This window comes from Miscanthus floridulus, chromosome 14, assembly GCF_019320115.1.
Source record: "Miscanthus floridulus cultivar M001 chromosome 14, ASM1932011v1, whole genome shotgun sequence".
Classification (NCBI taxonomy): domain Eukaryota; kingdom Viridiplantae; phylum Streptophyta; class Magnoliopsida; order Poales; family Poaceae; genus Miscanthus; species Miscanthus floridulus.
The window spans coordinates 20792388-20806619 of NC_089593.1; the positions used below are offsets into that span (position 1 = coordinate 20792388).

The window sequence follows — 14232 nt, forward strand, 5'->3', positions numbered from 1 at the left end:
CGCTAGCTGCGTCGTCCCTGCATGCATGTTCTGAAAGGTTAATGGAGGTCACCATCTGCTGATCTGCTCGTGGCGAATGTGCAGTGTTCGCGGCGGCGCGATCGTGGGGTTTTGGATTTGTGCCGATCTCGCCGAGGGGACGCCATTGCACTGCACTGCACTGCCCAAGTGGAGATGCAATGCAAGTGCGCGGAAGGATCGGAGGTACATACTCGTGTGCTTTTCCTTCTCCGGTTGTGGAGTGGAGAACGCTAGCTCTGTTGTTTGATGGCGTCGGTCGGCTTTACACGTGTGTAGCATTTATTTATAACTTTGAGAACATGTAGATGGGCCTATCTGATGTTGCTCATACGACATGTGTCACGTGTGTAGTCAAGGGTCTGTTCATGTACTGTAGCTGCTGTAGCATGAGTTGGTTGAAGCCCTAAAATTGCACTAGAGAGTCCCTTCTCTCCTTCACATGTGACCAATATATATGCAAGGTAAGAACACATCTTTTAATTGGTTATGGGTCCCACGTACCAATGCTCACGGTAGGGGGGAAACGAGCTATTGAGCTATTGGAGGGATTGGCCACGCTCGTGGCCTTCGGTGGAGATCCAAAGGTTTTTGGTGGCAACCGGAGATAAGAGATAAATTAGGTTGTGATGTCAATATTCAGTCTCTCTTCACTTGTTACATGGTTTTAATATTTATAGGGAAGATGGATAGCCGTCTCCAAATTATACAACCCTAATAGTTTGTAGGACGTACTCTAAGTTCATTTAGCCCTTGTTTAGTTACCCCAAAATTCAAACTTTGGCACTATGCAAAAAGAAGATTTCCCGTCACATCAAACTTGCGGTACATGCATGGAGTACTAAATGTTGACGAAATCAAAAACTAATTGCACAGTTTGGTTGTACTTTGCGAGACGAACGTTTTGAGCCTAATTAGTCAACGATTGGACAATTATTACCAAATACAAACGAAATGCTACAGTGGAGAATCTTTTACTGTGCAAAGTTTGCACCTCCAAAGTTGGTGCAACTAAACGCGCCCTTAGGAACAATATTGTGTTCTTGGGAACATGTGAAGGTCTTCGTTCTCTTGGGCCACGCGTCCTTGGCCCCTCAAGTACAACTTCGAATGTCGTGTACCTTTGCTAGGAGATCACTTTCGTAAGGGTCTTTCTTGGTCAATCTTCGGGGAATGCCTCCGCACGTGCTTCTGAGTTTCTCTTAATGGCCTGTTCAGCGAAACTAGATGATGAGTTATTCACACCATCATGGCCCCGCCCACGTGAAGCGCATGTATGGGCCAAGGGACGGCTAGCCAAAGGTATGGTCCCGATTCCTGAACATAAACCAGGCTACACATCGACTTGTAGTAGGCTCGATGTTAGTAGCTAACACTGAAGTTGCCCTTATTAGGTTAGTCTTTTGCGTAATGGTTGTGTAATTTTATCAACATATGTAATTTCTTTTTTTGCAAACCACATTACACTTTTCTGCCCTCTCCTCATTCCTTAGCTTTTTCATTCTTTTTCCATGTTAACCTAGTATTTTGCTTCTGTATACTATTGACAAGTATGTCTGAAACAAGTCATGTATAAAAGTTATGTTGAATAATAAGTTGTATGCCGTTTTTTTTTCAAAAGACGTTATGTGTGTAAGTTATTTGTTGAACTTATAGTGCTAGAAAAGTTATATGTAGAAATTGTTACAATAAATTTATTCAGTAATAACTGTGAATAAAATTTGAGTTGAAAAGGTCACCGATTTGTGTTGAATACCTTGTTGCTCATGATTATAACATTATGGGCAATACATAAAGCTCTCTTTCAATAAAGAAAAAGAAAATGTCATCATGAAAACTTGTTGTGATAAGTTCCGCTATAAAGTTGTCACAAAAATCGTATAAAAATCACAATAAAAATTGGTCATAGATTTTATCATGCAAAATGTTATACATAAAAGTAAATTCATGAGGTTGATCAAATCATTCACACACAGCATCACAACATTTTCGAAGGAAGTCCATATATTGGATTATATTTATATGCATCTATCTTTGCTTGGCATATACATTTTTCATCTTTGCAAAGTTACTACAGGATACATATCTCTCAGCCTTTGTTCTTGTCTATTTCCTTCGGGCTGTATATATGGTTATATATCACCCACCCTTGTTTGATTCTTTTCCTGTGCTCTTGTCAGCATACGACGACGTGTCAAAAATAGCAAGTGAGTCCTCTCTATGACGTCAGACAGACGCCCCGGCCCAACGCAACGAACTACTACACCGTGCACGCTTCGTCCTGTACCTTGCCGCCGCCGTCGCCATCGAGCCGGCCGCTCTCCTCGGCGTCGTAGCTGGCGTGCACGCTGTAGAGCACGTAGACAAGCAGCGCGGCGGCGGAGAAGATGGCGAAGCGGACGTAGGAGGGACGGTCGAGCGACCCCAGCAGGAAGACGTTGAGGAAGACGGACGCGGCGGGCACCCAGGGCATCCCGGGGACGCCCCACAGCTCGGGGACGAGCGCCTGCGGCACCAGCGCCTTGAACGTGGCCACCGCGGCCACCGCCAGCGCCGCGCACGCCGCCAGGAGGCCCGCACGCACGCCCCGCGGCTCGGTCGGCGCCAGCTTCCACGCCAGCGTGAAGGCGAGCGCGGCCAGGGAGAAGACGGTGAGGAACGCGAGAGTCGGCCATCTCGCGCCGCCGCCGCCGCCGCGGGCGGCGGGCTCGGAGACGGAGCCGGCGTAGCGGCGGTACACGACGGCGTTGGCCACCATGTAGAAGACGAAGAGCGTGCCGATGCAGACGAGGTTCAGCAGGATGTCCAGCTCCGTGAACAGCGCCAGCGCCGCCGTGAAGACGCCTGCGTGCGATGCGATGCAAGCAAGTCAGCCGCCGGCGTCCAAATGTCGAATTAAAGCTGGAGCGGAATCGCATACGCACCGAGGAAGGCGGATGCGTTGACGGGGGTGGCGGTGCGGGGGTTGACCCGGGCGAGCCACGCCGGCATGACGCCAGAGCGGCCGATGACGCACAGGTACCGCGCCTGTCCCAGCATGGCCACCATCAGCGAGGTGAGGATGCCGAGGCTGGCGCCGGCGCCGATGACGTTGGACACCCACGCGCACCGCTCTCGCCCCTTGAACGCCCCCGAGAACGGCGCCTCCGGGTCAATCTGCACATGATGAGCAAACGAAAAAAAGAGAAACATTCAGACAACCAGACCAGGTGGTGAAAAAGAACTGTCGCAGATTCTAGGCAGATTGACTGAGAATTACTCCTACTGGCTGTCACTGTTATTCGTGGTCGCAGGTAGTACTCGGTACAGTAGAAGCCAGCCACACTATCGAAAAAGGTAGTGAAAAATCTCGGCGCTTTTCCTCGCGTTAATCGCCCTGTTCTGGCTGATGCTGAAATTTAGCTTACAGTGATGCTAATGCTGAAATACTGTGAGAGAAAAACACCGTCCCATGACCGAAAAGTGGCTGTGAGTAAGCTGACGAATATTTACGGTACAAAAGTGGATTCGAGAAGCTGACGAATATTTACGGTACAAAAGTGGATTCGAGGCCGTCGGTCCAGGAGCGATTGGGACGGCAGATTCATCCCAAATCACGGCACCAACATCCCAGAAAAAAGCTGAGGGGGACATGGAACAAGCAGAAGCCGGTGCCAAGAATCAGATGCAGGTGCAGTGGCTGCCTGGCACCAAATCCTCTAGTAGTAGTACTGGCTACTGAACTAGCCCAAGATGACCGTGTACTGTAAATCAGTACTAGCAGCATCAATCGTGTCGTCTGCAACGATAGCCAGCCAATCGGCCTTTTAGAGAGCATATCCCCATTGTTATCCCAAGAATTTCCCTAGACCTCTCTCTCTCTCTCTCTCTCTCTCTGATTCTCAAATGCTGTTATGTTAGATGGAATCTTGAACTAGGCAGAATTTTGGCATCTTCAGAGTTTCATAGACTGATCAGTGAGCAGAACAACAGGCCATGTTATTGACGCATGGGCCAGGCAGCGTCAGAGCAGAGAAGCGCACGCACGCACGTACCGCGTCATAGGGAAGGAGCATGGACATGGAGGCGGCCATGAGGCAGTAGAGCACGGTGACGAGGACGACGGATCCCGAGACGCCGACGGGGATGTCGCGCGCGGGTCGCTGCACCTCCTCGGCCATGGTGGACACGGCGTCGTAGCCGATGTAGCTCAGGTACACCATGGCCGCGCCGTTGAACACGCCCACGGCGCCGTGCGGGAAGAACCCGCCGGGGCTGCGGGACGGGTCCGCCGGCCGCGTCAGGTTGCGCGCGTCGCCATGCCGGAACCCCATGCCGATGATGAACAGGATGAACGCCACGTGGACCGCCGTCAGCACCATGTTCACCACCGAGCTCTCCTTGGTGCTGCCGCCGTTGAAATGGGAAACCTGTCAGAAAAGAAAACAAAACGAACTACTAGTCGTTTTTCCTAGCAAAATTTACCGTTTACACCTCTCTCTGTCTCTCAATCATTCAGAAAAGTACGAGAATTCAGACATCAGTCGTGCAGTAGCTAGACTACTAGCTTTTGATTTGATCCTCATCTTTCGACGAAGTTCACCCGCATTTGGCGTAATAAAAACATTCGATCACGGAACTAAAAGGAGGGTACTCCAACACTGGAAAACAGAGGCCGACAAGATTCCTTGCCACGGAACAAAATCTCCATTTGATCGACCCTGCTTTGTCTGAACCTTCGGAATATTTCCGGAGAAGACAGAAGAACCACGGAGTACTGCAACCACAAGAGGCAGCGAAATGAGGAGGACACGAGTGTCGTGCACTTGCTTTTCCTTTCCTTGTCATCGTGCCACTCCCCACTAACGTAGACAGCAGAGGCAGCCGCCAATGGAGAGTGACACACGAAGAGGCAACAAGAAGAGTGACACTTAAAGCAATAACAAGTTTCCTTTCCGCAACCACGATAATCTCTTTTTTATAAAACAGAAAGAAGAAGGAAAAAGCCGAGTGCTACGGTGACACATGAGCGAGCCTGACATCACGAGATGAGATATTCAGAAAAAGAGGAAACCTGTAGCAGATGCAGACGGTGATGAGGAGGATGACGGCGACGGCGACGAGGTCCACCTGGTTGAACCCGTCGGGCAGGCAGTGCACGGTGATCCGCCACTGGCTGGGCGCGTCCACGCCGACCGCCGTGCCGAGGTACGCCGTGAAGCTGCGCGCCACGGCGGCGTTGGAGAAGACGTACTCCATGATCAGGTTCGCCCCCGTCAGGAACGCCGCCAGCTCCCCTGCAGAGTGCAGACGACGATGCAGCAGTCGCTGTCAGTCAGCCCGAGGTCACCGGAACAAATTAGGATTTACTGACGTTGGTCGGAGGACCATGCGAATCTGCACGGCAAATGCAGGGTGGTTGCGAGCGAAACGAAAATGACCGTGACCTTTGTCCTGAAACAGGTATTGCTTGGGTCGGCGGTCTCCGTCTCCGTCTCATGCGGATGTGATAAATTCTGTTGGACGTCGCCGTCGTCCCAGGGACTTTTTTTTAAAAACCGTTCGTGCCGGGTATAAATAGCGACCAATTGACAAACCCGCGCTCCTCTCATGCGGATTTTATTAGGTCGTGTTATTATTCCTCTGTACTTGTATGTTTTTTTTGAAACAGTGCTTTCATTACTCAACAGACTATGTTTGATTTGCACTGGAAGTGCATTATTACGATGATTTCGTGTTGAAAAACGGAAACTGAATTAACTGCCGATCGACAAGTGAAAGGCAAACCTTTTTCGGATGGTGATAAAAGGGAAAACAAATCTGACTTTTTAAGCAGGAAAAAAATCAGGAGTCAAGGAATCCATGAAAGGAAAGAAAACATCACTTTGGATTCCTAGCTCGCGTGTGTACCTCGCCAAGAGAGAGGCAGATGGAAATACGGTGATTTTTTTTGGATAAAATATGGTCAAATAGGTATACGTAGTCTCGTGCCGGCTCGTTGGAGAAACAGCAATTTGCAGTTTAATTGTATCCAAAACAAATTTGCATGCCAAACATGGGTCCAGCTTGAGCAGCGGGCATAAAGAGCACCATGCAGCACCGCAATGCCGCGAACCGCAGGAACGGAAGAAACGGAACGAAACCAAGCGACTGGCCGGGGCGGCCACGGCCCACGACAAACGACTCAGGACTCACCGAACGTGACGCGGAGGTAGCTGAATGCGCCGCCGGCGACGGGCAAGTCGACGGCGAACTCGGTGTAGCAGAAGGCGGAGAGCAGCGCGCATAGCCCCGCAATGGCGTAGGAAACCACGACGCCGGGCCCCGAGTAGAGCCTGGCGGCGCGGCCCGTGCTGACGAAGACGCCCGCGCCCACCATGCCGCCGAGGCCCAGCCCGACGAGGTCCCACCACCGCAGCGCGCGCGCCATGTCGGTGCCCGACCGCGCGCGCACGCGGCTCATCTCCTCCCGGGCCGCCGTCGCGGCAAACGCGCGGCGCGACAGGCGGCTCGGGGTCTGCGCTAGCGCGCGCCCGTACGCACGCCAGCTCGCGAACGACGACGACGAGGACCCCGTGCCGCCGATGCCGATGGCTGTGACCCCCGCCGGGTGGTGGTGGACGGCATCTGAGGAGGCCAGCGCCGCGCCCTTGTCCATGGCGCCGCCGCCAAGCGACCACGGGCAGGGGTTTGGGGAGAAGAGCGGGACGGAGAGGTGTGGCGAGCTGGCGAGGACGAGGGGGTGCGGTATATAAAGAGGCCGGGCGAGCGGGCGGGGCGGGCACCGCCACCGGGCACGGGTGGTAACTGCCACTAGCACACTGAGCGCTGGTGATCAGTGAAAAAGCAACGGCATAATTCCATTGACGGTATAAGCTAGCGTCACCGCCGGACAATTGTTGGCAACAAAACCGAAACTTGCATTGAGTGCCTTGCCCAATATACCCGCCGGGGTGGTGCATGCTAATGTAATAAAATCTTCAAGCAAATACCGAAGGTTTTCCACTGATTTAACGTCTGATTGGGAGGGGGTCGCCGGAAATCAGATAACAACTGATGGTGTACACACAAACACACCCGTGACATGCAGAAAGGCGCAAGTTGAAGCTTTGCTTTTGTCGTCTTGGGAAAGAAAAAAGAAGCCGCCAAGTTGGAGATCGCTGCTCACGCACGTACAGTACGTAGTACATAACTGTCTCCAATGGCGTTCTTGTGAAGCGCTGTCGTCTGGTTTCTTCTTTTACGCGCCTTGCAACTTCTGTCCTTATCGATCCTCCCCACAAATGGATGGTATAGGCATCCACGTAATGCATGGCCGACACGCCCAAAACAAAAAGTTCAAAGTCCAAACCCACGTTATCGGGTCTACTCCTATATAAAAACCTAAACTTGATGCATGTCGTACCCTTCATTTCTGGACACCACGTTACTATAGCCTGTGTTTAGAAAACACAACTAACTATTTTGGTTTCTACTTATTTTTGTCTTAGAAGTGGGTAGTTCAAATGCAAACTTATGGAGTTGCTTTAGAGTTTAGGCTATCTTTTTTATGGAGGCACATATGCAATGGAACTTCTTTAGGTTATTTTGAATGATGGTAGATACAACTAATTTAGAGAGTACCTTTAAATTATCTATTATAATAGCATAGATGGGTAATTAGAATAAGTTTTTTGGGGGTTAACTTAGATTATTACCCATGATGGCATTTGCAAGCAATTTAGATGAACATAATCGAAAGCAGATTTACCATCAATATGATACAGACATTAGCAGATCTAGAAATATATGATAGGAGTGGCTCCTCCTTATTTTTCTACATTTAGATCATTCTTCTAAACTTTCATGGATATAAATTTGTATGTGGACTTATTAGGAGGGACTCCATTCATTTCTAAAAAATGAAGGGACTCCATGCTTTCGGTGGCAGCGGCACGACGGGTTCAAGCCCCGACCACCCCGAGACGCTAGATGCGCGCCCTTGCATCTGAAGTACCGTGGTGCATGTTTAAAATGATGTAATTTAGTGTGTACTAGTGTGCTACCCAAAATACTTGTTTTAATAAAATGCACAACAGTTTTGAATAAAAGCTACCCTAACCAAAAAAAGTTTTAACTTAATATGAGGATAAATATTTGTAATAACAACTAATACGATCAAATTTTAAATTGAAAATTGATATAGAGGGTAGACTCAAAAATTGTTTTTGAGTGATTGGATTATAAATCCAAATCCAAATCCAAATCGGCAAAGTTTATTGCCCACATGTTTATGCGGGAATGGAAGATGCGCGCATTATCCAGATGAACATCGATGCCATTAATGCGGCACCCATGCCACCATTATGGCATGCCACATGCATACGCTATGTTCACTTGTCTTATAAGGCGTACTATTTCAGTGAATAAACAGTATTTTTTCTCATAACAAATCAAGAATTATGAACAGTTCTTTCAGCCAAATGAACAGCGCCTCCCACGGATGCAGAGTGCTGTGACCAGCTACTACTATGGATGACAAGTGGACCTCCGACGGCGACAAGCTACCCGTAGGCCGTAGCGAGCGCTCGAGCGGCGTGTCCCTGCCCATTCCGCCGTTGCTTGCCAAAAACGCGCGAAATCCCGTGCGTTGCCGGCAGCGGCTCGTGCGACGAGACGTGACGGGCACAGTGCGGCGCCATATCTTTCTTTGGCCTCTTGCAGTTTTGCATGCTTTGCTTTGCTTGCTTGTCCCGCACCGCACTCCTTGTTGGTGCCTTGGTGGCTTGTGCCGTTGTGCGTGCCCATTGGCTCTCTGCTCTCTGACACGACGGCTCACTGCCTGCGAGACGGGCCGGCCGGCCGGCTTGTCGGCTAGCTTTGGCCGCGCAGACCGCAGAGGGACCACCACCACCTTGCACGCCTCTCGAGGAGAAGCCACCTCCCTCTCCGCCTGCCCCTCTCTCTCTCGTGGAGTCGCGGTCGTGGACGACTCGCCGTAAACGGAATCACATCCTAGGCCATGTTTAGATTGCAAAAAATTTTAACCTGATGAATAGTAGCATTTTTGTCTTATTTGGTAAATATTGTCCAATCGTGGACCAACTAAGCTCAAAAGATTCATCTCGTGATTTCGAACTAAACTGTGCAATTAGTTATTTTTTTACCTATATTTAATGCTCCATACAAGTGGCTAAAAATTGATGTGATGGAGAGAGAGTGAAAAAACTTGAAATTTGGAGGTGATCTAAACAAGGCCCTAGTTGCAGGAGTTGCGGTTGACTTGCAGCTAGCGTGCACGTCTGGTTCGTCTATTCGTACGCGTCGGTTCGGTTCTATTCAACAATGCAAAGCAACTGGGATGTACAGTATGTATTACTGTGACTAGATGAGTGTCCGTGTGTTGCAACGGTGCAATATAAATTGAATGAGATGTTTATTAGCCCAAGTTAAAATCAAGAATATATCAATTCAATTTTTCACGTGTATTATACCATGATAATGTCTAGAAACATATTCATTATCGTAATAAATCTGAAATAAACCTAGACTTGGAGCCTGTTGTCTAAAAGTTACGACAAACATCAGTTGACTCAAAGGCTGAAAATTTATTGCTATACATCGAATTGAATTTATCCATACTCTGCCTTGCCAAAACATGTATACTCAGACTTACCATATCCTAGCCCGCATGAGGCATGGCAATAATTTATTTTTAGAAAAAAAAATTTGCTGTCAACACGCAATGCGAGAGACGACGGACGAGATTTGGATCGATCATGATCATTGCATGGTGATATTCCAATAAATTACTTTCTCGTCTCATAATTCTCTTTCCGTTTTATTCTATTTTATTTACTTGCCTTCCAGTGTCTCCATGCGATGATTATTTGCTTCCCGGTGATTCCGTGAGTTTTATTCCATTTTATTTACTTGTCTTCCAGTGTCTCCATGCGGTGATTATTTGCCTATCGGATATGGATCGCATGAGATGCAATAATTATTTGCCTGGCGGATATGGATCGTACACTACTACAGGATGGCCTTATTGTCCCGGGCGGTAACGGCCTTTAGTCCCGGTTACCGAGCCGGGACAACGATCCCGGGACTAAAGGTGTAACCTTCAGTCCCGGGTCATCGAGCTGAGACTAAAGAGGGACCTTTAGTCCCGGCTGGTGTTACCAACCGGGACTAAAGGCCCTCCAGCCAAGCAAACGTGGCCGCACCCTTTAGTCCCGGTTGGTAACATATTAAAGTAATATATTAAAAAAATAAAAATATTTATTTATCTAACTAAACCATGAAATGTACTACATATACTAGCAATACTAAACTATCAAGTGATTTTGATGAACTAATTTAACTTTTGTTTATCCAAACATATATGCAAATCATCATGTGATTTTGAGCTAAAAATGACATAAAATCATAATAAAGTCCAACATATAAAGTTACACATGCATCTACATCGCAAAATAAGATAAGCTACTGATAAAACATAAGAGAATTAAGTTTGTTACCTCCAAAATCGAAGAGCAACACTAATGGAGGGGGGAGAGCAAGAACAACAGCAAGCTGAAGAACAGAGGCAGTGAGTTTGAATGGAATGGCTCGGGCTCGGGCTCGGAGAGGAAGAAATGAGCTGGTCTATAGGCCGGGATAATTAGTCCCGGTTAGGAGGCCAAACCGGGACTAAAGATTAATCTTTATTCCCGAGGCATCATCCAAACCGGGACTAAAAGCTTTAGTCCTGGCTGGTATTACTAACCGGGACTAAAGGTTTACCTTTAGTCCCAGTTGGTAATACCAGCCGGGACTAAAGATCCCTGCCCCGCGGACGACCGTTGGGCAGGAACCTTTAGTTCCGGAGACAAAAAATGCCGAGGCTAACGCTAAATTGGGACATCGTTCTAAAGTCTGTTCTCTACTAGTGGTATGAGTGTTTTGGTTCTGCCGGGTAGATGTTGATAATCCATAAGTTTTAGTTGTAGAGATTACATGATAGAGTGATACGATATGGACGTCGGCAGATCGAACAAGTTGACGCACGCATGCATGCAGCCCAAAAACAACGGGAAAAGAAGATCAACACCGTCGTCGTGCACATGCAGTTTGTTGTTGTGATCCATGTAGCCCGGACGATCCTCAGATCGACCGGTGGACGGTGGCGGTGGTGGTGCAGCATGCGGTACGGTGGCCGGAAAACGAAGAGTTAGGTACTCCTACCGGATTCGGCCGGCGCGCGATGAGATGAGATCATACTGTGTGTCTATATATATATATATATATATATATATATGTGTGTGTGTGTGTGTGCGCGCGCGCGCGCGATGCCGGATGGGTACGACACGACGCGCTTGTATAGTTGGCCATGTAGCCCGAGGCACGACGGCACGGCACAAAAGCCCGTTTTTTAGCCCGACACGAGCACGGCCCGGCCCAGTGACATGTGGGCCCGGGCTAGCCCGGCCCGAGGGAGCAGGCCGTGCCTGGGCCGCTGCTCAGGCCTGTGGGCTGGCACGGCACGGCCCGGCCTTCAACAGACGGCCCGGCAACGGCCCGGCCGGCCACCCCCTCCCTTCCCCTCCAGCCCTCCTCACTCCACTTCGGCACTTCCCCTCCCTGCGGCACTCGCGCACTCCGCCACTCCCCCACGCCGCACCCGCACCTTCCCCAAACCCCTCCTCTCCGGCTCTCCGCCTCTCCCCCACGCCGCACCCGCACCGCATGGTCCGCACCCCTCCTCAGTCTTCTCCCCCACCGCCCACGCCGTCGCGCACTCGCGCACCCGCACCCGCACCCCTCCTCTCCCCCTCCTCTCCCTCTCGGTCTCTGAGATGCGGCGCCCAACCCTCTCGCTCTCGGGCCCTCTCCCTCTCCGTCTCCGAGATGTGGCGCCCGACCTTCACCCTCCAGCGGCGCGGTGGTCCCAGGAGCACGGCGGCGCTGGCCCCAGCCGGCCCACGCGCGCCCTCTCTCTGCCTCTATCCCTTCGGCGGCGTGCGCCCTTTCTCCTCCCTACGGTGCCAGAAAGGCGCGGGGATGCCAGATCCGGCGACGTCGCTGCGCGGGGAGGCCGGATCCAAACATCCCGCTATGGCGGGCACGGGGAGGTCTCCGGCGGCGCCCTCTCTCCTCTCCTCCATCCGGCGGCGCCCGCACGAGACGACGGTGGAGACTGGCCAGATCCAGTGAGGTGGCAGCCGGATCTGGCGAGCAACTACCGGATCCAGCGAGCGGGCGACCTTTTCTAGTGAGCGGGCCGTGGGACACCAACCCCGAGCTCCGCCCTGCTCCCTTCTCCGCTCACCCCGACGGATCCGGCGTCAAGCGCCCTGGCTGCCTCCCCTCCGCCCGCGCAGCCCCCTCCCCACCAGGGTGAGCGCGCCGGCGGCGGCCGCCGCTCCCCGTGGCTGCCCTTGCCTCCTGCTCTCCCCTTCCCTCTCTCTATGGGCCTCGGGCCAGCCTGGCACGCTTGGCAGGCCGTGCCTTCTTGGGCCGGCCCGGCCCGAAAAACGACCCAGCAGGCCATGCCTGGGCCCTTGGTCAGGCACGACGCCCGGCTGGGCACGGCCCGGGAGGCCCGCGTGCCGTGCCGGCCCGACATCCTCCGGGCCGTGCCTGGCACGGGCTCGTGCCGTGCCGAGCCGGGCCGGCCCGACGGCCAAGTATACGCGCTTGCCGCTTCTAGTCGTAGCTAGCTGCCTTCCTGACCTCCTCTCTCTTTCTCGACCGAACCACTGTGGCGGCATGACGGGTTCAAGCGCTGACCACCCCAAGACGCTTGTTGCACGCCCTTGGATCTGAAGTACTGTGGTGCATGTTTAAAATGATGTAATTTAGTGTGTACTAGTGTGCTACCTAAAATACTTGTTTTAATAAAATGCACAACAGTTTTGAATAAAAGCTACCCTAACCAAAAAAAAGTTTTAACTTAATATGAGGATAGATATTTGTAATAACAACTAATAAGATCAAAATTTAAATTGAAAATTGATATAGACGGTAGACTCAAAAATTGTTTTTGAGTGGTCGATTATAAATCCAAATCGACGAGGTTTATTGCCCTCATATTTCTGCGGGAATAGAAGATGCGCGTGAAAGGCAGTGCCCTCGTGGCGGTATCGCATTGAGCTTGATTGCATGAATATCCACGCGGCGAGGGATCGAGTAGTGCAGGTCAAAAGAGATGCAAAAGCAAGGAGATGGATCTTGGAAGACACATGTCACATGAGTTTGCCGGTACGGTTGCATGCGCGCCCGCCCTGCAGCGTGAGTACCAAGGTCAATCGTCGACCCGTGGCCGTGGATGCATGGAGTAAAAATTGCATGCGTGCCAAGAAGCTAGTACACTCGCTTTCTACCTGCAGCCGTCGTTGACGTGCAGCTAGCTTGCACGTCTGGTTCGTCTATTCGTACGCGTCGATTCGGTTCTGTTCAACAATGCAATGCAATGCAAAGCAACTGGGGTTTTTATGTTACGATACGATGGACGTCGGCAGATCGAACAAGTTGACGCATGCATGCAGCCAAAAAAGAACGGAGAAGGAAGATCAACACGGTCGTGTGCATGCATGCAGTTTGCCCGGACGATCCGTGATACTCGACCGGTGGTGGTGGCAGGAAAACGACGAGTTAGGTACTCCGACCGGATTCGGCCGGTGATGAGATTATTATATGGGATATATTGGGATGAGTACAACGCGCTTGCCGCTTCTAATCTAAGGCCTGTTTAGATTACCTCCCAATTCCAAGTTTTTTCACTCTCTCTCCGTCACATCAATTTTTAGACGTATACACGAAGCATTAAATGTAGGTAAAAAAATAACTAATTGCACAGTTTGGTTGTAAATCACGAGACGAATCTTTTGAGCCTAGTTAGTCCATGATCGGACAAAGTTTGTCAAATACAAACGAAATGTGCTACAGTATCCATGTTGCAAAAATTTGCAATCTAAACAAGGCCCTAATCATCTAACCCTGGTCGACCCCTTGGTTGCCTTCCTGGCCAGACCTCCTTTCCCGACCGAACACTGTGCTGTGCCCACGTACAGTACGGCAGTTCAAAGCAACCATCACCTGTTCGTTTGGCTGGGCTGGATTGTTGCTGGTTCATGAAGAAGTACTGCTGCCTAATTTAGTATGAGAAAAAAATATTATTCTGACTAAAAATTTACGATCATTTACGAGCAAGCCAACCCAGCCGAACAGGCTGTGTGTACCGCTACGCGGTGTTCTGTTCCGACCACGACACTG

General features: G+C 50.6%; 1 protein-coding gene across 2 annotated transcripts; it reads right to left on the bottom strand.

Moving 5' to 3' along the window:
* Positions 1 to 2004: 2004 nt before the first annotated feature.
* On the bottom strand, positions 2005 to 6695 carry LOC136505143 (cationic amino acid transporter 6, chloroplastic-like). 2 transcript variants are annotated; one of them, XM_066500246.1, is made up of 5 exons: positions 6193 to 6695; positions 5072 to 5294; positions 4053 to 4404; positions 2943 to 3174; positions 2005 to 2862 (listed from the first exon to the last, which is right to left on the bottom strand). In XM_066500246.1, exons 1-5 carry the CDS (start codon positions 6653 to 6655, stop codon positions 2279 to 2281), a joined length of 1854 nt encoding a protein of 617 aa, XP_066356343.1. In that variant the 5' UTR covers positions 6656 to 6695; the 3' UTR covers positions 2005 to 2278. The 2 variants fall into 2 exon arrangements, with proteins under 2 accessions (XP_066356343.1, XP_066356344.1); XM_066500247.1 differs by having other exon boundaries at positions 4053 to 4427; positions 6193 to 6415.
* Between the last annotated feature and the right edge of the window lie 7537 nt (positions 6696 to 14232).

Coding starts and splice junctions, on each gene's coding strand:
- LOC136505143 (XM_066500246.1), bottom strand. CDS start 6,655: ATGGACAAGGGCGCGGCGCTGGCCTCCTCAGATGCCGTCCACCACCAC. Junction 5,295..6,192: donor CTACCTCCGCGTCACGTTCG/GTGAGTCCTGAG, acceptor TGCACTCTGCAG/GGGAGCTGGCGGCGTTCCTG. Junction 3,175..4,052: donor TGCTCCTTCCCTATGACGCG/GTACGTGCGTGC, acceptor CATCATGTGCAG/ATTGACCCGGAGGCGCCGTT.